A 24,368-nucleotide genomic window follows, 5' to 3' on the forward strand; every position below is an offset into this window, starting at 1 on the left:
GGAAGTGACTGAGAGACAGTGCCTTTCTGCACCCCATGCTCACCTGCGCATGGCTGCAGGGTCCTGGCACACACAGGATAGGCACAGCTGCCCTGGTGCCCCAGAGCTGGGGCACATGAGTGCTGGAAACACAGCATACAGGCACCCGGTGACAGCTCCCCAGGGTGAGACAGAGGCAGAAGGAGGGCAGAGGAGAGAGGGTGCAGCAGTCGCCATGCAGAGCAGCAGGGGAAGAAGGAGCAGAGTGGTGCGTGTCTGTGATCCTTCCGTCACTCTCTGGGTCCTGCTCAGCCAGGGAGCTCGCTGGCTCTGTTCACGCCAGCACTGCTGGGAAGGAAGAATTCTGGCAGGAAGAAGGGGCACCCGGACTGAGACCGGGGGGCCAAGGAGTGGCATACAACTGCTGGGTCGGAGGGAAGCTGTGGGTCCCAGCTCTTCTATGGCAGCATGGAGGGCACCTGCGGTCCGTGTGGCTGAGAACTCCCAGGAAACTTCGCTGGGGCAACACCAGCGCGCTCTTTAAGGAAATGGAACACTTGGACTGACAGATGAGGAGCGAATGAAGACCAGAGAAAGGAGAGAGTGAAGAGCACACAGCTGAACCGCAGAGACAGAGCAGCGGGCAAACACTGGGACCCCTATGCACCTCCTACAGCACCTGGGTCCCAGCAGGAAGGAGGCAGTGACTCCAGACGGCTCTCACTTTCTTCCTCTATTTTTCTATTTCGGTTGTGGCTTAAAAATCTCGGATTTTCCAAGAGAAACAGATCTCTTTGCCACAATTCCTGATTGTCCCAGGACAGATTTGCTCTCACTTTTCACTGGTGGCTAGCACAGTCTATTACCCAGAGACTTGCCCCAAACCCTGTGACTGCAGGCTCCTGAGTAAAAGGCATTCACCAAATCAACTACTGCACACGTGCAATAAGACAGAGAAGAGATTAAAGGACAAAAACTGCATTTCAAGGCCTCATCCCAAAGGACATTGACTAAACAACCTTTCAAGGTATTTTTGGAAGAAGCTACAGAATAGATTTGATTTTAGACATTATCTCCTCCCCCCAAATGCACCTATAATTGCCAATATAATACTGTGAATATAGAACACTGGATGAGGAAATGTATTGCAGTCAAGGGGGGAGGCCTAGATCTCCCTTCATCCCATTGTTTAGAGAAGTGAAGGACAGAGAAGGAAAAATATCAAGGAGGAAAGACGGGCACAGGGAGGAATGGGGGAACAGGCATCAGGATTTCAGTTATTTTATAGGTGAGTGGTGTAGCCACATATCCCAAAACACAGACCCAACAAAACGGAAAACATGAGTTCTAAGCTGCAACCACTGAAACCCTGTAATATGCCTGTCAAGCTGACATGGGGAGGGGTTTGGGGAACGAAGGGATCACGGGAACACTGGTGGAGGGAAGTTGACAATGATGGTGGGATCGGTATTGAAATATATCATGTGCCTAAAATTCAACTATCAAAAACTTTGTAAATCACAGTTCTTTAGCATTTAAAAAAATACTGCAAATAAAACCAGAAGCCTAATTAAAGAGAAACCCTAAAATCCAGCAGCTGGGTCAGGGTGGAGGGAGAGGGCAGGGTAAGGAGACAGCTCAAAGGGCCAACGCAGGCCTGTGGGCTGAGTGTCAGCACTGCAGGGTCCCCGAGTCCCACTTGGCTGATCATCACACATCACTGGGCTGCATGGAGTCATCCAGGCCCATAGCAGCAGGAAGAGGGCCCAGGGGCCAGGCTCTGCGGGGGAGTCTCTCACCCCCACTCACACACTGGTCCTGTCAAGGCAAGACACAGATGCTATACAGTTGATCAGAACCGGGAAACTGAAAATCAGCCTTACTGGCAACACCACACACTCAACTTCCAGCAAAGGGATCAGACTGACCCATCAGTGGAGAAGTCCCCTGAAACCTACATTAGTCAGAGGACAAAGAACCCCCCATGGAAGATGACTGTTATTTTTATTGTAGAGCGAGAAAAACTACTTCCACTAGCCAGATAGCCCCGAGACTCAGATCCATACTCTATGGGACAGAAGCACCAGTGCGTGAGCAGGGAGGCAGGAAGCAACACTGCAAATCAAACCAGCCTGCCAGGCTGCCGCACCCAGCCTGGTCTTTACTGCATCCGACCTGCAGTGAGTAATGCTCCCTCTGTCCTGGGCACAGACCTTCATACCAGTTTCCCCGCTTGCTGCTGCCTCGTCAAAGCAGAAGACCCCCCCCCCACCACAAAGCCGAGACCCCCCAACCCAACACTGTCCAAGGAGCTCTGTCCCCACAGGCTGGAATACAGTTCTGTTCCCATGAGCACTGGAGGATGGAGTCACATGATTACTTGGCCCAACACTAGGGTCAGTTTGAGAAACTCACCCAGAATCCAAGGAGCCCCTCCTGCTAGCTGCATTGAGCTGAAGTCCCAGCTCCACGGACTAGCAATGACTGCCCAAAAAGAAGAGGCCCTTGCAGTGCTCTCTGCTTGGTGGCTACAGGCAGGAGTGGGGAGGGCCTTCCAGGAAACCATCTGCTTTGTCTCTCAGTTTCTCTGCATGCTGCCATGGCCCTCAGCAGAAACCACGTGGGTCCTGAGCAATCCCTTTAGGAAACGGGTTTCTGATCATAAGTGCACAGCTACACTGGGTTCAGCATACTGCACTTTCATGCATACAGAGTTGCCACCGGACGCCACCACAGTCTGCTGCCAGCCTGTGCTTGGTCTCCTGGGATCACAAAAGGGGAGGCCCGTCATCCAAGCACATGTAAAATGGAGCCAAGTTATCAGGACACATCGCCCTGGTCCCTCAGACTGTTCTCTGGAAAGTGATAGAGAAGTGTCCTCTGTGCCTTCACAGCGCTGGTCAGTCTGGGGTCAATGGTCTGCACAGAGAAGGATGGAAGATGTGTCCACAGCAGCTGAATGAATCTTCCCATCAGCCCCATCTTCTCCATGCAAAAGTCTCATAAAAAATGGCTCCAGCATGACCAGAGCAATAGTACAGAGGGTAGGGTGCTTGCCTTGCATATGGCTGACCCAGGTTTGATCCCTGGCATCCCTTATGGTCCCCTGAGCCTGCCAGGACTGAAGTCTGAGTGCACATTTACTAAATCCTGAGCACTGCTGGGTGTGGTCCAAAAACAAAAACTGAAAAGAAAAGAAAAAAAATGCGTCGGGGCTGGAGTGATAGCACAGTGGGTAGGGCATTTGCCTTTCACACAGTAAACCCAGATTCGATTCCTAGCATCCCATATAGTTCCCCAAGCATTGCTAGGAGTGATTACTGAGTGCAGAGCAGTGCCAGGAGTAACTCCTGTGTATCGCTGGGTGTGACCCAAAAAGCAATAAAAAAAAAAATAAGCTTCAGCTGAAATACCATTCCTTGTCCTGGACTAGCACTTGTTAACGAGCTCCTAATGCATACAATTTTTTTCTGAAAATAAGATGCTAACAAGTGGCAGATGGTGATTTCTTCTGTCCCCAACAAACACCTTTTTTAGGCCCAGACACATGTTGCCTCTTTCCTGAATTTACTGATGCCTCTGGAACCTTAAGATACAAGATGCTGGGTCAGACTCACAAGAGCAAACTATGAATTAGAGGAATCTGATCTTTATTTTTGTGTGAGTTTAAAAAAGTACTGATCAGGGTCTGGTCTTCGAAAAGACCCGGACCACGATGAATATGATGTTCAACAGAGTCATCTGAGGTGGCTGTGACATCAGGAAATGCTTGGCCACACTTGGTGCCCCTCATCAGACCTTCTTAGGAGGCAAAGAACGGGACTGGTGCAGAGAGTGGGTGATGGCTCTGCAGGGAGCGGTGGGGTCCAGGTAACCCCCAGCCCCACTAGGCCAGCAGAGCTCTGCCTCCTCAGGCCTGTGCACTGAACTGGGCCTCCTGAGCACGGCTGGGGATCCCCTCCACCCCACCTTAAAAATTTAAAAAAAATTCAAAATGAGCGTCTGCACTTTCCTATCAGTATGATCTTCACTACCCACAACTTCAATGCTGTTTAGCCAAAAATACACTCTTGTCTCCTCTCCCCGCTGCCTGCCCACTTTCTCATTAGACATTTTCAAGACAGCACACTTAGCTGTGTGTAGGGACCACAGGCCTGCAGGGGTGATACAAGCCAGAAATCAACACGGGGGCCCCAGGCACGCAAAGCACGCTCTCCGCCCTCTGCGCTATCTCCCCATATTCCAACTCTCAAATTCCTCACATTCATAAATCAGGAACTGAGTGCAGGCTTCTGATGACTGTCTGCCAAGTGCCTAGATTTGCTTGGAAACAATTTTTGTCCTCCTTTAATAATTTTTAATACATACACACATATATATATAATTAAATTTTTGGCGGTACTACAAACCATATGTGCCAAGTGTGTGTGCCACTGCTGAGCCACATCTGAGTCCTTAATGCATTTCTTTTTTTCCTTTCCATGTCCAGCTTCTGAGAACTGGACAGTATGAGATATGGCCCTGCTAGTCATTTTACTTTTTAACTCTTGAGTTTGGTTTAGGAATATTTGCACCAAAACAAGTTTTACATCTAAGAATTTCTTAACTACTGGAGGGTAACTTTGCGAGTTGACTGACATTTGTTCCTTTGATGACCTCTTTTTCCTATTTTTTCTTTTTCCTTTGGGGCTACACCTGGTATGCTCAGGGGTTCTCTTGGCTCTGCACTCGGGAGTCACTCCTAGTGGTACTTGGGGTGCTCTATGGGATCAAATCCTGGTTGGCCGTTGGCCGGTGCACAGCCATGCCGTACCTGCTGTACTGCGGCCCTTCCCTAAGATTACACTTTTTTCTGAAATGGACCAGAACACTGTGTTCCCTTTCAAATACACTCTTGATCAGCCAGATAAGGCATGAAATGCCAGTTAGGGCAACAGCTGTTGTCGCTAACAGCCCCGAGGAGGGGCAGGTGGAGGTCTCAGGCCCTGCTCCAGAATCGCAACGCTTGCTCCTTCTCCTGCTTGCCAAACTCCTGCACTCTCCTGCAGCAGGTGCAGATGCGCTTCCCCGTAGCAGCCAGGGAAGCACTTCCATTGCAGCTGCTTGCCTGAAGCCAACGCAAACCAATCATGGTGTCTCACAAATCCAGACATCCCCGGTCCCGTGTGCCTTGGTGTTAGAGGGCAGAGCAGGAGAGGGGTGAGGAGAAGGGAACCAGACAGGCATGTGACCCTTTACAACACTCAAAGATCTGGGCCACCGAGGCAGAACTCTCCCAGGAAACTATCTCAAGAGGTGCTAAGCAAATAAGAGCCAATTGTCTATTTCTTTTTTCTTTCTTTTTGGTTTTTTGGGACATACCAGCATTTCTCAGGGATCACTCCTGGTGAGACTCAGGGACCAGATGGGGTGACCAGGTGAGCTATGTGCAAGGCAAGCACCCCACTTGCTGCACTATGGCTCTGGGCCCTGATTTTATAGTCTCTACTTTTTGAATCCACAGATAGTTTTTAGCAAGATACAGTAAAAGATTAATACACACTGGAACACAAAACTCATGGTGCAGTTGGAATAACTTCAAAGACACCACAAAGGTATCTCAATTCCTGCTACTGCATTTCTTCCTTTCAACAAACCAAACAATCAGGAGTGCCCAGGTAATATTCTGGGGCATCATTAGATTATCCCTGAGCTCTGTGTCAAGGGCCCATGGCATCTTTGAGAACTCACAGCACCTTGCTGAAGTGCACAGACGTAAGTTCAAATCCCTGATGCCCCAAATGAACCTGGGGTCCTGCTTGGACGCCGGCAGCTCTGTGAGCTCTGATTCCTGGCACCCCAGACAAGCGTGTGTGACACCAAAGAAGGGGCAAGACCCCAAAGCTCACAATCACTAGAAAGGTGTGAGTGCCATGGCCAGGAGGTGTGAACTCTGAGGCATGTGTATGAGCCTCACAGTGACCCCAGAGAGCCCCACGAGCCCCCATTACAGTGTCTTCCTACACCCGTTCCCCAGCTTCCCAGCTGAAAGCCTCTGGGAAATATCACAGCCAGTGTCCCCTCGGCTGAGGCCCCTGTGACCCCCACAGCCATAGTGTCTTCTCAGCTGAGGCCCCTGTGAGCCCCGCACAGTGTCCTCTCCACTGAGGGTGACTCCTGGCCAGCACATGTGTAAGCTACAATGAGCTGGCAGAGTCAGGCCCATGTGTGACTCCATCACTGCACCGGCAATACTGATGACAGCAACAGTGAGGAGGGGGGGAAGGACCAAGAGAGAAGGGGAGGGAACCGAGAGGAAACCAAAGAATGAAAATGGGCAGGCGGGCGCGAGCCATGCCTCTCTGGCACACGAGGGCAGACATGTTCTCGCTCTGCAGCGAAGCACAGACAACCTGAGCTCCGCACGCCCCAGAGAGGTCAGTGGTGTGTCTGAGATGGAGGTGCTGGCCAGTGTACGTCCCTCAGGAACGGTGCAGACTTGGTCCCCTCCTCCCCTCCTCAGCCCCTGTGAGCCAGCAGGTGCCTTCAGCACTCAGGGAGCCTGGCAGCGAGTAGACGGCCCGCTCCCTGTGCACATGGGGCACATGGCACCAAGATCCCCTGTCATGGACAGCACAGTGGCCCTCGAGGGCTAAGGAGTCTACCGAGGGACAGAAAGGGGCAGTGGCTACTTCCTGACCTCCAAGGTGAGTGAGTAAGAAGATAGCCTTGGCGGCAATCATCAGATGGAACAGGACTATTCCCTTGGGATCTGCGAGGTCCAGTTAGCAAAGAATCCATATGCCGCGGGAAGGGAGACAGCGATGGGGCTGGCTGTCGGGGCAGGGTGAGCCCAGACCCAGCCAGAGTGCGCCCTGCCTCGCTGGGTTGCTCACACTCTGGAGGACTGAAATATGCCCTCATCTGCTTCAGTTGGGCTATCGCTTAATCCAGGGCTCATCTGGAACTAATCAGAGTGGTTTCTGTTTGTTTTCAAGCAACAAAGACTAAGGAAATAAAGCTATTTTTGCCCTGACCAAATGAAAAAAATAAATCTAGTGGCCAGAGTCATAGTACACAGGGTGCATGCCTTGTACATGGCTGACCCAGGTCTAATTGCCGGCACCCCATGTGGTCCCTGAGCAGCATCAGGAGTGATTTGTGAGTGCAAAGCCAGAAAAAACCCTTGAGCATCACCGGGTATGGCCCCAAGCCCCCATCCCCAATTAAGAGAGAAATCTAAAACATTTTAGTGAATTTTTCTAACTTTAAGATTTTACATTTCCCTCTCTTCCCTATGTTATAGTATCCTCTGTAACTCTAAATAAATAAATCAAACATTCTGATTATATGTAACATTACTATTGCTTTCAAAAGCATCTCATGGAAATAAGCACTTTTTGCAAGAAGAGACCCCAGTGTCAATTTCTGGCACTGCATGTTCTTTTACGCACCTCTGGGAGCAATCCCTGAGCACAGAGCTAGGTGCAGCCCCGAGGAACCTCTGTGTAACCCAAAACAAAAAGAAAAAGAAATAAATGGTTATACTGACACGAATGAACTGTAGAAATTAAGCCGATGCAAATCTTAACATAGTAGCAAAACAAATCTTTTTAAATTGCTCCTATGATTTATGGGGAATTTTCTACCATAAAAATCAGAAAACCAACATAGATAAACAAAGTTGTTAAATTCCCTCCAAACTGTAAATCAGCAACTCAACTCCCTTTACCCTAGCTTTTCTCCGAAAGGTGAACCAAGAAAAAAAAAAAAGGCTGTTGACAAGGTCAACAATCTGACCCTGGCATCCAATCCGATGGGAACTGTTTACCCACTGGCTTGTCTCATTCCCTTCTGAAAACCTCTAACACTGGTCACTCCAACCTCGACAGCTGGGCTTCCCCTTACCTGTCTGGCTCTTCCCTTTCTCGCTTCTGCAAGAAGTTTCCTGCCACTGGTCCCTACATGTCATTGATCCACTCCTGTTTCTCACCTCTCCCCACCCCCCAATGTTAATTTTCCCCTCCCAAAGCTTGGAAACCACTGATGCTCTTGCGGTCTCACCTCTTGCCTGGGTCTCCTTCCTTCAAGTCAGACCTGAAGCTCCAGGGCATGGAGAAGGCATTTGTGCTCACCAGGCGCACTGGGGTCTCTGGACTCCAAGTGTGTGAGGTAAATCAAGCCTCGACTCAGGGGCACACTCCACTGCCAGCACCCAAAAGGTCCAGAGAATTAGTAGAAGCACCAACACCTCTGTCAAGCTCCCGGTTTCTGTCCTCTAGGTGAAGCAACAGACTCCTCCCTCTCCAGGCGGGCCTGCAATCTGGCCAGTCAGTGATCTCTCTCCAAAATACAAACCTGACCATGCAGGCCAGGAGAAACGCTTCAGGGGCTCCTGGTTACTCCTGAGACATAATGTCTAAGCCCTAAGCCACACAGGCAGGGTCTTCTAGTTAACGATAATGGTCTGGTCTCCGGTCTAGACCCACCGATGGGGAAAAAAAAGTCAGAAAACAATGAAACTCCCTGTCCATGTCATAAACAACTTAAGGTAAAAAACGCATACAGGTACAACCCACTCATCTTCACTATCATTCAGAACCAGAGGCGTTGGGACTACACTCATCTAGCTGGAATCCTGCATACTTTTGTGCACAGCCCACACCCAGAACGCGCCAACTAGGATTTCCAGTTCCATGTTCCTTAAAGCAGCAACCAGATGCACGGTCCAGCCTTCTGTGCGGAGAGGCCTGGTCTTTCTGTATCCCCACAGCTGCCAGTTCTAATCTGCTCTCCTGGGTTCCTGAGCCAAACATAAACCTACTGCAGGCAGCCCGGCATCACTGGACCGTTCCAGACTTCAGGCTTCACATGTTGTCTCATTCCAGTTCATGGTTCATGGTTCCAGTTCGTCTGTCTACATCTAGTAAGTTCCATGCTGTCCTAAGAACCCCAGCCGCTACTCCCAGGGTTGGACTGGACCCCTGGGCACTGAGAAGGATGCAACTGTGAACTCTCAGCAGGCTCATGCCTGGCTCAGCAGGACCCGAGGCTCTGGGGCACCCAAGTCTGCCGGGCAAGCCTGCTCTGGGACCTTTAAATATCCTCTCTGTTCTCTGCACTCGCCTTAGTATGTGCTGTTCTCATCACCTGGAACACCCCTCCCCCAAGCCCCCACAACTCCGCCAGCTCCCGTTCATCTCCCATGCTTCATCCATTCTCTTTGGTTCTTGGCTACCCGGTCTGAGGTACATGATTTGTTCACACATACCTGGAGTGCTATTACACTGGTTATCCAGATGTGCCTCACATCTGAGCACAAGGAGAGTCCTCTGCCTCCAGGACAACAGGGGCAGGTCCATGCATATGTACAAGAATGGACATGTGTATATCACACATGTTAGGGGGTGCACAGACACATAAATACTAAGGGCACAGAAACATAAATGCACAGGAGAGAAATGGACACATACATACACACACATAAGGGAATGGAGACATACACACACAAGAGAAATGAAAACGTACATACACACATGGGAAATAGACATAATAAACACATAAGGGAATGGAAATGTACATACGCACATGTAGGGAACAGACATGCACATACACACACATAGACTAACAGACACGCATACACACACAGAAACAGAAAAGTGGAGCTAGTCGGATAGCACAGCAGGTAGGGCGTTTGCCTTGCATGTGGCTGACCCGGGTTCGATTCCCAGCATCCCATATGGTCTCCTGAGCACCACCAGGAGTAATTCCTGAGTGCAGAGCCAGGAGTAACCCCTGTGAATTGCCAGGTGTGATCAAAAAAGAAAAAAAAAGTGCATACACACATAAGAATAGACACCTCTACACACAGGAATGGACACATGCTTGCATACAGGAACAGATATGCAGAGATCTGAATGGACACACATTCATAAGGAAATGGACGTGAATATGCATACATATGAACACACGTGTGTGCACATGTACAGGAATGATGTGTCGATCCAGGCCCCACAGCTCACCCTTAGCCTCCCCTGCCTCTGAACAGTTCCTGAGCATTGCTGTTCCCTGGGTCCCCAAGTCCATTATCCTCTCAAGGGTGCCCACCTCACAGAAAGGCCGGACACACTCACTCTGACAACCAGTGTCAGTTCCCGGACCATAAGGAATAAAAACAATACAGGCGTGAGGACATCGTCTCAGTTCTGGGCAGCACACACATCAGTGTAGGCCAGGTGAATAAAGGGGGATGGGGTGCAGGCATGAGGAAGAGTGATGTCTCGGGGGCTGGGACACTCGCGTGCATGACACTCTGACAAGGGTGTGATCCCCAGTACCACCTATGTTCCCCGAGCCTGCTAGGAGCGGTCCCTGAGCACAGAGCCAGGAGTAAGTGCTGAGCACAGATAGGTGTGGCCCCCAAACGAAAGCAAATAAAACGGACATCGAGCAGTAACACACACTCAGACTTAAAATCACCAGATATTAAGGATGGTAAAAGGTCTCAACACACTTTCTCTGAGCTACACTAACCTCACGCCTGTACGTGAGCAGTTCCTATATTTCCCACCCTTGCATAAGCAGGCACAAGGGTGACTGATGGATGCCAAGGGCCTTACTGTGGGGACAATGCCAACCCCAGAGCCAGAACCAAGGCCTGGCCTGCCAGGCTCTGCCCCCTGGTGCAACCTTTCCTTCAATGCCATTCCTTCAGCACTGTCACTGACATCAGCAAGGTGATGCCCGTGCCCCTTCAATAATGTCCTGGGAAACTGCCTAAGTGTCTCCCCAGGTCTCTCCAGGCTGCTCTTGGATACTCAAGCAGGTGTGAAGTGGAGAAGGGGTGGTGCATCCTGGTGGTGTGCAGTGTCTATCAGAAGCCAGGTCAGATTCTGCAGTACCAGAGACAAGAAGTCCGCTCACAGGAGCCCAGCAACCAGAATTCCGGCTCTCAGGAGCCCAGCATCCAGGAGTGGGGCTTGCAGGAGCTCAGCATCCAGGAACAGGGCTCGCAGGAGCCCAGCATCCAGAATCCCAGCTCTCAGGCATGGGGCGAGCAGGAGCTCAGCATCTAGGAGCGGGTTTGCAGGAGGCCAGCATCCAGGAGCTGGCCTGCAGGTGCTCAGCTTGAGGAGCTCAGCTCGTGGAATCCTGGGTTTATAGGAGCTTGGCTTGCAAGAGCCCAGTTAACAGGAGCTCAGGTTGTGGGGTTCTGGCTTGCAGGAGCCGGGCTTCCACATCTCGGGTACATGAGCTTCCCAGCCTGTCCCTGCAGAAGGCCTAGTGCAGGCCGCTTCTTCACAGTGCAGAAGGAACAGAAAAAGTGGCTACAGGGTCATGGGACCATGTCCCAGGAGGACACAGCGATGCTGGGAGTCTCTCAGCAACAGTCCACTTATTCTTGAGGCCAAAGGTTGAACTGATTTCATCAAGGTGTCATTTATTGTCAGAAATTTCTAATCCTTATGCCTAACAATTCTAGTGGTAGAATACCCCAGCAAAATCAAAATATCAACCTGAATGTAACAGGTAAATTTTTTACGTTAGCTTTTGGGCCTGGAGAGATAGCACAGTGGGTAGGGCATTTGCCTTTCAAGCGGCCAACATGGCTGACCCGAATTCAATTCTTCCGCCCCTCTCAGAGAGCCCGGCAAGCTACCGAGAGTATCTCGCCTGCATGGCAAAGCCTGGCAAGCTACCCGTGACGTATTCAATATGCCGAACACAGTAACAATTGTCACAATGGAGACGTTACTGGACCTGCTCGAGCAAATCGATGAACAACGGGAGGACAGTGACAGTGACAGCTTTTGGGCCATGCCTGGTGGTGCTTGGGGCTGATTCCTAGCTTTGTGCTCAGGGATCATTCTTGGTGGTACTCCAGGGACTATATCAGGTGCTGGTGATCAAACCTGGGTCAGCTGTAAAAGGCAAGCAGATATCTTAACTGCTATACTCTCTCTCAGGCTGCAATATTTCTGTTGCTGTTACTTTCTTGGTGACAGGAGAACCAGGATTTAAAAATCCTTCCCGGCTAGACTTATGAGTCAGTTCCTCCCTCACCCATCATTGGCTGTGCCATGGCCTTCACCAGCAGGTTGACCAGCATACAACGTGGGCCTTTTTCTGTCTATAGGTTAAGAGGTCCTATAAAGTATATACAGGTCATAGATAGCATATATATGAATATGCGAGAGAGTGGGTCTCCCCCGACCCTTTCTCTTTCTTCTTGTTTTAGTTGCAGTGATTGGAGCCCCACAAACTCTGGACTGTGACACTCTGTGATACTCACAGTTGGGATCCACCACTTTGGCTGTATGCGTTGGGGTCTGCAGCCTTTGTGGAGCTTCCAGGGACCCCCGAACAGCAGTGCTGGAGTGGCATCTAGTCCTGATGCCTACGAAGGACACTCCACCCTTCAGCCATTTCTGGGAGCCTAGACTGTGTTACCATGTTTTAACCAAAAGGGTGGCTGGGTGCTCATGATTTAGAATTTTCCAGCCCCACTGTTAGCAGCTCAGATTATTACATCACTCAATTGAAGACAGATTCCAGTTGTGGTCACTAGAGGGTTGGAATCTCCCTGCAATCTCTCGAAGCTTGCAAAAAAGTGACTATAATCGGAAGAAAATAAATGCAAAAACAAATGAACAAAAACTCTTAAGATCAAATCAAGCATTTAATATAGAAAGCTTTACAATCCTAAAATGCCCAAGTAGGTCAACTTACTATGTCTGTATCCTTTCAGAAAACAATCTTATTTTTCTTCTTTGTTTTTCTTTGGGGGTGGAAGGGTACACGCTGTGCTCAAGGCTAAGTCCTGACTCTCTCTCTCCGGGAACCCTATGTGGTACCAGATCGAACCCTAGTTGGTCATGCTATTGCTCCAACCCAATTTTCTCTTTTTCTTTATATTTTTTTAATTATACCTAATCTTGTTCTTCTCTAAAAAAATGCTCTACAGTATTATTGCTTAATATATCAGCTTTTAAATTTTATTAAAAGTGGGAAGGGATTGAGTCTCAGTAATAAAACTCTTGCTTTCTGTGCAGAGAAGCTGGTCTCAATCTTTGCCACCACAAAAATTACCGTAACAAGTATTAAGCATAGCACATCCTTGAATGACATTATATTGATAATTGGGGGGAGGGGCGCACACCAGGCTGGTGTTCAGGGGACTATATGGGGTACTGGAGATCGAAGCCAGGTCAGTCGCATACTATCTGTGCTATTGCTCCAGCCTCATATTGTGATAATGAAAAGAAGAATTAAAAAAGCTACCATGATTCTGGACTTGGTAACACATAGGATTCTCATATATTCTTACCATATATTCTTTTGTGCTTTGGGGCCACACCTGGCAATGCTCAGGGTTTACTCCTGGCTCATACTCAGGAATTACTCCTGGTGGTGTTTGAGTCGGCGGGGGAGGGAACATATGGGATGCCGGGGATTGAAAGTGGATCAGTTGTGTTCAAGGAAAACACTCTACCCGCTGAATTATTGTTCTGGTCCAATATTCTGAACTGTGAGTCCACCCAGTTCTACTGCCTTCAGTGCAGGGGTGTGCTTTATTCCTTTTTCACTTAAAATTCATAAAAAGTCTCAGTGAAATAGCTAAGAAAACCTGAATGTTTTTTCTTTCTGGAAACCAGTTCAGGCAATTGATTGATTCATGTCACAGGAATAAACTAATCTGAACTACATAGGGGGATGGATAGAAAGAGGCTAGAATAAACATGAAAATGAGAATTTTGAAAAAGTGATCAAAATAGATTAATAAGGGACTGGGAAGAAAGTGGAGCGTAAGGGGCTTGCCTTGCATGTGGCCAACGCGGGTTCGCGTCCCACCACGCCATAAATGGTCCCCTGAGCCCTGCCAGGAGTCAACCCTAGCACAGAGCCAGGAGTAAGCCCCAAGTCCCACCACGTATGGCCCCAAACAAAACAAAAACAGACAATACTGGAGCAAATATGGGAAAATTAGAGCGAGCAGGTAGGCCATGAGGGAAGAGACGAGCATCATGCAAGAGCCAAGTGAAAGGCAGGGCAGAGACAGTCCCTGATCCAGTTCTCACAGCACCTGGCCTGTTCAGCTGCGACCTGGGAAAAGACAGGGCTGTGGGCATTGCCTGGGCATTGGAATGCTGCCCGAAGCCTCCCACCCTGAGCTTATCTGAGCACCATGATTCATGAACTGGAGTCTGTTATTCTAAGTTCCACCCTGCAATCTGGCATGGGGTGGGGGTTCCTCACTGAGCAGGAGCAGGCCTGGGTAAGGAGATAAGGTGGGACTCTGGGCAAAGCAAGAGAGAGCATGAGCCAAGAGCATGGCCGGAGCTGGAAGCCCAGAGAGGGGACACTCACATTCGCCTAAAAGGAGAACGTAATTTAAAGAAACAAAACAAGGGGCTGGACAGTGTAAGAGGCAAGCACCTGCCTAGCATGCAGCTAGAGAAGATGCTTCCTCTGGGTTACTTTGAAAAGGAAGGTCCCATGCAGGAATGGAGACCAGGCACAGGCACTCCCCCAACAGGTTAATAATACAGACCATGAAGGAACCAGTCAATACCTGGAATGCTGACTGCAATGAATTCCTTATACAATGGATTTTCTAGAAAAGAGGGGAGGACCTGACCTTGCTGGAAAGAACAGTCTGGAAGGTGACCCTACTGACTGGCAGGACCTCTGCATGCTAGAATATACACTTTCTGTGACACCTTATACTCTGCTAGATACCAAATGATAACCAGATTCAATCCGCAATATCCCATATGGTTCCCAAGCACCCCAGGAGTGATTCCTGAGTGCAGAGCCAAGAGTAATCTCTAAGCATCGCCAGGTGTGGCTCAATCCCCACTCCCCGCCCCGCCTCCCCACCCTCTCCACCCCCCCCAAAAATCCAACAACAACAACAGATGAAACAAAACTGGTCAAGATCTTACATTTTGAGAAAAATTCAGTTGTGGGCATGTCTCTTTCTCAGGGGGCGGCGGAGTGGGTACATGACTGATACTCAAGGCTTACTCCTAGCACTGTGCTTAGGGTCCTCTTGGCTGTGTGTCCAGGGACTGTATGTGGTACCAGAAGGAAGTCAGGGTCTGCCCACTCACTGTAAGGCCTCAGCCCAGCCTCCCAGCACTCCTGCCCCTTGTGGGCTGACCTGAATTTGGAGGTCCTGAGAGGAAGTTACCAGGGAGGAGGAAACATACGTACAACATATTATAATTGTCTGGGCTGGGAACATAGCTCAGCAGTAGAATACTGGCATGGCATGTTTGATCTTGGATTCGAGTCCCAGCACTCTCCTCCCTACCCCAGAAGGAGGCCTGGGGAGACAACTCAGAGGGCTGGAGCACGTGGCTTGCATGCAGGAGCCCTGGGGTTGATCCCAGCACCACGTGATCCTCGAATACACCAGAAGCCAACCCTGAATCCTGAATCTAGTTCAAAGCCCAAAACTCAAATAAGTAAATATAAAGATGTATTACTACAGAATAATTTAAACTCAGAAATCTGCATGATGAAGCAAGATACATTAATATTTTAACTTTTTTTTCAACTATTTCTCCCAAACTTTTGGAGCATTTGAAGACAAATCCATTCCTTTATTTGGGTTAAGACACACCCAGAGGTGCTCAGGACTTACTCCTGGCTTTGTGTTCAGGGAATCACTCCTGGCACTGCTCAGGGGGTGCCAAGGACTGAATCTGGGTAAGCCATGTGCAAAGCAAGAATAGTACCCACTGTAGTATTACTCCAGCTCTAAAAATAAATTTCAGTTCATGCATAAAGTATTATAGTGTACTATAAACAATAAGAACTTAAAAATAGCTAACATAATCAAAAAGTAATGTTAAGATAAAAAAGGTAAAGGCCCTCCTGTTGATCATCGATTTGCTCGAGCAGGCCCAGTAACGTCTCCATTGGAGACTTTGTTGTTACTGTGTTTGGCATATCGAATACGTCACGGGGAGCTTGCCAGGCTCTGCCGTGCAGGCGAGATACTCTCGGCAGCTTGCCGGGCTCTCCGAGAGGGGCGGAGGAATCGAACTCGGGTCAGCCATGTTGGCTGCGTGCAAGGCAAATGCCCTACCGCTGTGCTATCGCTCCAGCCCTCTACTTTAGTAAATACTTTTAATAAAATATGAAATGTAAAACCAAAATAAAAATTAACAAAATAAATGTTTCTTGATGACACTAGATACTCATTCCACGTGAAAAATCCCTGACTTGCCTCCAAGTGACACTCTAAAGCTGGTTAGTACAAAAATATGCAATTTGCCATGGCAAGGATCAAATGAGAGGACATCATGTTGAGTGAAGTCGGTCAGAATGAAAGGGACTGTTACACAGTGATCTCTCTCACCTGTGGGACTTAAAGATACACAGCAAGGTAGCAACAATGGGCTAAAGGCAACATAATGGGAGAATTGATCCACATAACTGAGTGGGGGGCATTAAATAGGAGGTGTTAGGGTCCTTGAGGTGGGATCACTGGTGATAGGTGTGGTGTTGAAACTCAAGGCATGAAAACCATCATTAACAGTATATTGTAAATAACAGAACCTCAATATGTTTTAAAAATATAATAAAAGTAGGTTAGTAAAAACAAGGCTCACATTCTACAATTGTTGCATGTATAGTTTTTCAATAATACATTTTATTTGATTAAATGAAATGTCTTTATTCGGGTGGCATGGGCCAGAAGCTGTGCCTTCAATGACACCATTCCAGCAAGTGGGTGGCTTACGACCTGCCAGTGTCTACGGACCCACAGGAAGGCGGTTGTTGGCATGTGGAAAGATGCTAAGGTCAGAGACAGTCACAATGGAAATGATCTCGTAAGCACTCCCCCATCCCATTTCCCTGAGCAATAGGCTGTGAGTCTCTAGGGTTAGAAGCTGGACAAAGAGTTTCTGTCACAATTGAGTCCAGAACCTACATGTAGGTGGGACATGTGGCACAGGAAGGGCAGCTGTAGTTTTTGAAGCAGGAAACAAAATCAGCTTGGTCACTGATATGAGACCTTAGAGGAGAATGCTGAGTGAAGAGTAAAACTGGCCCTTTCTGATTACAGTCGCAGAAAATAGCCAAAGCTAATGAGCAGAGAACAGACCCAACTCAGGTATCAAGTGGGGCTCAGTTTCTGGGTCTATTGCCAAGCAGAAGCCAGGTGACCCTGAAGTGGGCACTGTGCTTGCCCTCACAATTTCTCCTTACTCTTCCCTGGGGGACCTTCAACTCTGGTGACTCGTGCCCTCAGGAAGAAAGATGCTCAAGACAGAACTGGCGCTGAGAAGGTCTTGGTATGGATGCAGCGGAAAGGCATGGAGCAATGTACAACCAAAATATAGGCCAGGGTCACTTAGTACCTGCGCTGCAAACCACAACACCCTAAATGGGGGGGGGGGGGCAGGGGAGAGAGAGAGAGAGAGAGAGAGAGAGAGAGAGAGAGAGAGAGAGAGAGAGAGAGAGAGAGAGAAAGAAAGGGAATACTCTGCCACAGAGGTGGGGTGGGGGCGAATGGGGTAGGGGTGGTAGGAGGGATAATGGGATCAGTGGTGGTGGAGAATGGGCACTAGTGGAGGGATGGGTACTTGATCATTGTATGACTGAAATGTGAGCACAAAAGTTTGTAAGTCTGTAACTTCACCTCATGGTGATTCATTAAAAAAAAAAGGCCAGGGCTGGTTTGAGGAAGAGCATGATTAGCTAGAGCAGACTACACTGAAATCAGGAGAAGACACTCGCCCCCGTGAGCGTCCAAGAGCATCGCCTGTGAATCCTACAGCAGAAAAAGGCTGTTTCACAACCGGGCGGACATTACCTCACCGTGTCAACTCATTTCTTCATCTTGATAATATTGGGTTATACTGACAAAGTAGGCCCCATGCAGGGATGGAGACCAAGTACAGCCTGACCCACGGGCATCCCCTCAACAAAGTTAACAATGTAGACCATGAAGGAACTAGACAGCTACCTGGGAGAAGCTGGTTGCAATGAACATTTCCATAACAGAGGGGGGAGGACCTGACCCTGCTGGAAAGAGCAATCAGGGAGATGACCCTATTGACTGGCAGGGTCTCTGCATGCTTAGAATACGCACTTTCTTTTTTATTCTCTGCCAAGTGCCAAATGATAAAAACAAAGCACAGCTCACACATTTCTAGAGTCCACTGACTGATTGAGAAAGGGGATTGAACAAGGCAGACTCAAGTGGATGGGGTTCATAACGGCCCCAGAAGCCTTCAGAGTGGTTCGTGTCACTTCTAATGCAAAGGTCTTGGCCACATAAGGTCCTGGAAATTTCAGAATGCCATACATAGCCTTGGAACTAGAAGCAGAGGAAAATCTTTTTTTTTTTCTATGATGCCACAACTCATATATGAAAATGGCCAATTTCTTATCTCCCATTGTGTGGCTTAAATTTGCCTCCAGTTACATAAAAATAAAAAATATTCAAACTCTGTTCCCAGAGATGTCTGGAAACCAGTGAGTCTTTGGAGCTTTTGAAATTGACAGTGTTTGAATGCGGTTCATTACAGGTGAATGTTCTCAGTGAGACGGCCATCATCTGCTCACACCCATCCCCAGAAGTTCAAAACCCAGCAGTGCTGGCCAGAGTGTGGGAGTGTGGAGTAAGAGGAACCCACACACAGCAGCGGGAACATAAACTGGGTCTGGCTCATGGAAAACAGGATGGAGACTTCTCAAAATATTACCACCAGAGCTCACACGATCCAACAATTCCACTCTGGGCATCATGCAAGGACACAGAAACACTCACTTGAAGAGACTTTGGCATGCCCCTGTTCACTGCAGTACCACTGACAACAACAAGAGTCTGCAATAACCTCGGTGTCCAACAACCACAAGCGGCGAAAGAACAGAGTAGGCAAACCCAGACCACCACGGAAACACAGCCCTGCACTCTAGAAGATGAAATCTCGCCTTCTGTGGCAAGAGGAATGAAATGCGGGTGGCATGCTAAGGACAGGAAGTCAGAAGGAGGTGGGGGAACTATGAGCCATCAACTTCAGAGCAAGGCACAGGAACCGAGGGAGCCTTGGATGATGCAGAACTGAGTCACCAAAGCGGCAGTGGGCAGCTGGTGTGGGGGGTCAGGTGTGGAGTAGGAACTGTTCCCTGAACAGTCTTATAAGCCCTACACTAGTCACCACAACAAAAATAAATGAATGAAGTAATAAATTGGGAGACTAATACCCAAGAATAGCCGAGATAAGTACCAGAAGGTTCACTCCATGGCTTGAAGGCCAGCTGCACATGCTGACAGAGAAGGCAACTCAGATCGAGAGGGAAGCACCAAGTAAAGGGTGTCGGGAGGACCCTTCCAGGATGAGAGATGCATGCTGAAAATAGACTATAGACCGAACATGACTGCCACTCAATGCCTCTTTTGCAAACCACAGCACCCAAAAGGAGAGAGAGAACAAAAGGGAATACCTTGCCACAGAGGGAGGAGGGGGGGAGGGATACTGGGATCCGTTGTGGTGTAAAAGGGGCACCGGTGGAGGGAAGGGTATTTGATCATTGTATAATTGAAACCCAAGCACAAAAATATGTCAGTCTGCAACTGTACCTCATGGTGTTTCACTAATAAAAATTAAAAAAAAATAAATGAATGATAAAGGGGTCCAATGATTGCTCCAGGGCAAAAAATGCCTCCCCGGCAAGCGCAGGCTTGAGCACAGCCCAAGCGCTATATGAGGTGCCACCTGTGCTGTCTCCAGGTGACCACAGCCAGGACCGGGAGAGTGCAGCCAGGAGGGGGATGGCCCCTGGCAAGCACTGCAATGAGTCTGTGCCAGCGCTCGGCCCAGTGCAGACACCATGGCTGGGCTAAGCACCGTGTGCACAAGCCTGGCACCTGGCGAGCAGCACCCAGGGGCTATGTGAGCACTACAATGGGCATCACCAGAAGAGAGGGGGCCAGAGACCAACCATGGAAAGAAAGGAAGGTCAGTCACACTGCCCCCTCATCATGGTTCTATAGTGCTCATTCATGTCCATCCTCCATGAGAATTCAATCAGCAGAAGGGTCATCCAGAGTCTGACCACTGATGTCCCCTCCACTGACCTCCCACCCACTTACCTCCCACCCACGTACCTCCCCTCCATCTAACTCCCACCACCAACATCCCCACTCCCAACCCCCCCCCCCCACCTCCCCACCATCCAGCTGTCACTGTCACTGTCCTCCCATCGTTCATCGATTTGCAAATCGAGCGAGCCCAGTAACGTCTCCATTGTGACACTTGTTACTGTGTTTGGCATATCGAATACTTCACGGGTAGCTTGCCAGGCTTTGCCGCGTGGGCGAGATACTCTCAGTAGCTTGCCGGACTCTCCAAGAGGGGCGGAGCAATTGAACCTGGGTCAACCAGGTTGGCTGCATGCTAGGCAAACGCCCTACCTGCTGTGCTATTGCTCCAACCCCACCACACAACAATATCATTTAACTGTTGCCTAGTGTCATTAATATCGTGACCACACATGTGTATACATCACGCATTTCATCAGGATATATGCTAGAAGATGGATTCTAACTCTTATCTCCTACCACCACCACTACCACCAGCAACAAAAATGTGCTGAACTCCAAATGCACCAGCGAATGCAACCTTGTTTGGAAATAAAATTCTTTATAAATAATGAAGTGAAAGTGAATCATTGGTCTGACTGCCTTGGGGAAATGCCACATCTTCTTGTAGAGATGCGATGCCAGGGCCCAGGCTACTGAAGCCACGCACATGAGGAAGAGGCCAGGGAGATGCCCCCGTGGCCCCAGGAAGGGACCAGCCCCTCAGACACCCTGACTGTGGACGTCCCACCTCCAGAAGTGAGGTCAACACCTGCCGCTGAGGTCAGCTGAGCCATAGAATGCTGCTCTGGCAGCCCTGAGTTCTTAAGCACTCAGGTGACTTCCCTTCCTCCTTTTATCTTTATGATCGTGGCAGTTATTTTTCAGGTTCTCCTAAGTACCTAGCCACTTGCTTCAAAGCCATCTCCCCCATTCCAAGGTAACTGGACATTAACCTTGTTTTAATTTTTGTGTCACAACAAATCATAACGAAAGAACATTTGGCAAGGTGTGTGAGGGTGGGCAGGGGAGGGGTGAAGGTTCAATTTTCATTTGTTTCTTTCTTTGGAACCTTTTGGATAATTTTCTCAAAATGCATTGCCAGAAGTTATCAACTGGGTCAGAGAAAGAACTGGAGCCGTTGCTGAGTTGCTCTGCAGAAGGATAGGATGCACGTGTGGTATCACCCAGAGTGTCCGGGGCAGGGAGCTTGGAGTACTGAATGAAGGGATGCTGAGATGGGGAAAGGAGAGGAAGGAGGGGGTAGGGGTGAGATGGGGCTCTCAGGAGCGAGAGGCCAGATCAGAATCGGGTGTAGATACTTGTCAATAGCTGCAGGATTTAGGGGCTCGCTGGGAGTATGAGCTGGGGACACAGCCAGCACCTAGCAGGGGCAGACGCAGCTGGTGTTGGGGTGTGGGGGGGCAGTCTGTGTGGGGAGGGGACTCAGCTGTCCAGTTCCTCAGCTCTGAGCACAGATGTTTCCTCTGATGGCCTGTTCCCTCAGCCCCTCTTACACTCCCAGACTTTCATTGCTGCTCCTCCTACGTTAAGGCTGGTGATTCTTCCTCTCTCTTCCTCCCTTGTCCTCTAGCTCCTTGGCCCCTGATCCTGGCCCAGAACACTGTCAGGGATGTTTGTATTGGGGAGACAGCTCAAGAGGCTGGGGCATGTGGGTCACATGCAGGAAGCCTAAATTTGATCCCCAGCACCACACAGTCCCCCAGGGACAGCCAAGAGCACTCCCCCGGAGCACTGCCAAGTGGGCCCCTGAATCCAGGAAGAATGTCTTTGTCAGAATCCATCAGTGATTTTCCTGGCCCCGTTTCTGGCTGCCAGGGTTACCCTCTTCAACCTGTGCAAACATCTCCCTTACCTAGTGACTTCTACTCGCAGTCTTGACTTCCTTCCCTCCTCACATGTGACCCTCGGCTGCCCCAACCTCTCCCAGAAAACTAAATGTTCTCCAGATTCAACTTTCTTAAGTCACTTGAAAGGAGAGACTTGCTTAAACCCCATATACCCTGTGGCCCTGGGCCCCATGTCCATGTGGAGAACTTCCCACACAGCCCATCAATGGCACAGCTGCAACCAGAACCAACCTGTTCTTCAGCCAATTTTTCCCCCCTCACCAGCTACAGGACATTCACCTCAAAAGGACCAGGGGAAGGAGAGGCAGGACAGGAGGTCAGTCGCCTCATATAGGGCTGAGCCAGCCATACCTGTGGCTCCACCCTGCACACACACAGCCCCTAAGCCCCACCAGGGGTCACTCCAGGCCAGAGCCAGCAGTAAGGTGTGTGGCCCAATTCCTCCCTCTTCCCCTACAGTCAGCAGCTAGAGAGCAGGCCCAAGGGCAGGAGAGCATGCCTGGCAGTAGGAGGCCTGGGTTCACCCTCCAGCCCTGGAGGTGCCCCAAACAATGCCAGGAATAGCTCCTGAGCACCGAGAGGAGTGACCCCCAAAGCAAATCCAAGAAATGTTTTAAAAGAAAGCCAGCTCAGCAGCTGAAACGATGACTGTGAATAGCTGCCACACGTTAAAGAGTCAGTGTAGTCTAATGCCTAAAAACCAGGTTCTTGGAATGAAAAGTCCTACCTGACGACAGGTTCAAGTCTCCTTTCCGCCCCTCTGCAGCTCATCCACTGACTCTCAGGTTCCCTGTCAGTGAAATGAGGTCCACTGCAGTGTCCACCAGGGCACGTGGCTGCTGAAGGGATGAACTGACCCTCCACATGACAGAGGAGGCAAGTGCCGGCCCTGAGGCAAGTGCTCGACCACCACTAACGCTTCTTACCCAGTGCCTGCCGGGTCATGCTACTGGCCAATCTCTCATCGATGCTGTGCTGAACAGTAGCACAGGGGAAGATTCTCTGGGGGATTTAAAAGTCATTCCCCCCGATGGGAGATGCATGCTGAAAGTAAACTACAGACCAAACATGACTTCCACTCAATGCCTCTTTTGCAAACCACAGCACCCAAAAGGAGAGAGAGAACAAAAGGGAGTGCCCTGCCACAGAGGCAGGGTAGGATCGGGTAGGAGGGATACTGGGATCAGTGGTGGTGGAAAATGGGCACTGGCGGAGGGATGGGTACTCGAACATTATATAATTGAAACCCAAGCACAAAAATTTGTAAGTCTACAACTGTACCTCATGGTGTTTCACTAATAAATAATAAATTTAAAAATAATTTTATAATAAATTTTATAATAATTTAATAATAAATTTTTTTTAAAGTCATTCCCCACACACTAAGTATTAGCGCAAATCGACCAGTACTAAGCCCTATGACAGCACAGTAAATAACTATGCTATCGTTTTCTTTCGTGTTCAAGCTGTAAATCAGTAAATCTCAAATATCCGGAGAGTTTTTAAAAAGTTCTGGTGAAGGGCTAGAGCAACAGGACAGGAGTAAAGGCACTTTCCTTGCCTATGGCAGACGTGGTTCAATCCCAACACTGTGCAGGGGCCCGAAGCCTCGCAGGAGTGATCCCTGAACAGAGTCAGGAGTGAGCCCAGAGCACCGCCGGATGCGGCCCCAAACCAAAACCAATTCAGGTGCAATCTTGAGACTGCTTCCTCAGCTGGAGCCCACCTACTGGCGCTTAGATTTGGGAGAGGATCACACTCTGGATCATGGGAGAGAGGGGGCAGTGAGGAAGAGGCCAGCCTCGCCGGTCACCAGGCATGCAGCAGGCTGATCTGGGGGAGGCACGGGCACGGAGGGGAAGACTCACCATTGGACGCACGCATCTGCCGCCGCCGTCCCACGCGGTCCAGCCCGATTGGGGTGCTCTGGGAGAAGGTGAACGGCCGGAAGCGGGCGGAGACGGCCTTATAGGGGGGCACCTGGTGAGCGGGCACGGGCGGCCTGGCTGCTGGCTGCAAAAGGAAAGCAAAAGCCTGTGAGCAGATGCCAGGAAGTGGCAGCCTGGTGAGCCGCAAGCACAGCTGCATGGCTGGGCCTGCTCACCTCAGGGCTGCCTGCACACGGGCTGTGGGGCTCCGGCCCCGCCAAGGTGTGAGGCCGCCTGCAGGCCCGATGGCCGCCGTCCTGGGCAGTCCTAAACCCCGACACGCAGGCCCTCTGCTCACGCGTGCATCTCCCTCTCTGGGACAGGGGCAGGGGGGAGGCCCAGGAGAAGCAAAGGGTTTGAGTAGAAGAAATGCAGTTTCAGAAAGCGACGGGATTCGCGTGCACGTGCAGGGCCCGGGGGCTGGGAGGTGCTACCAGCTGCAGGCCCGGAAAGTGCTGGGTAGTGCCAAGGCCATGGTCAGGTTGGCACCCTGTGCCAGCCGGAAAC

The 24,368-nt window shown here is 49.8% G+C and overlaps 1 protein-coding gene across 1 annotated transcript in view; it reads right to left on the reverse strand.

The window, feature by feature from the left end:
* Nucleotides 1-24,368, reverse strand: part of SPATA13 (spermatogenesis associated 13) — an 80,001-nt gene that overhangs the window by 32,927 nt on the left and 22,706 nt on the right. The window contains exon 2 of the mRNA XM_056132762.1: nt 23,802-23,946. Within this exon, the coding sequence (XP_055988737.1) occupies nt 23,802-23,817 (16 nt within the window). The 5' untranslated portion in view covers nt 23,818-23,946. The remainder of the gene's footprint in view (nt 1-23,801; nt 23,947-24,368) is intronic.

This window comes from Sorex fumeus, unplaced genomic scaffold (genome assembly GCF_029834395.1).
Source record: "Sorex fumeus unplaced genomic scaffold, SorFum_2.1 ptg000095l, whole genome shotgun sequence".
Classification (NCBI taxonomy): Eukaryota; Metazoa; Chordata; class Mammalia; order Eulipotyphla; family Soricidae; genus Sorex; species Sorex fumeus.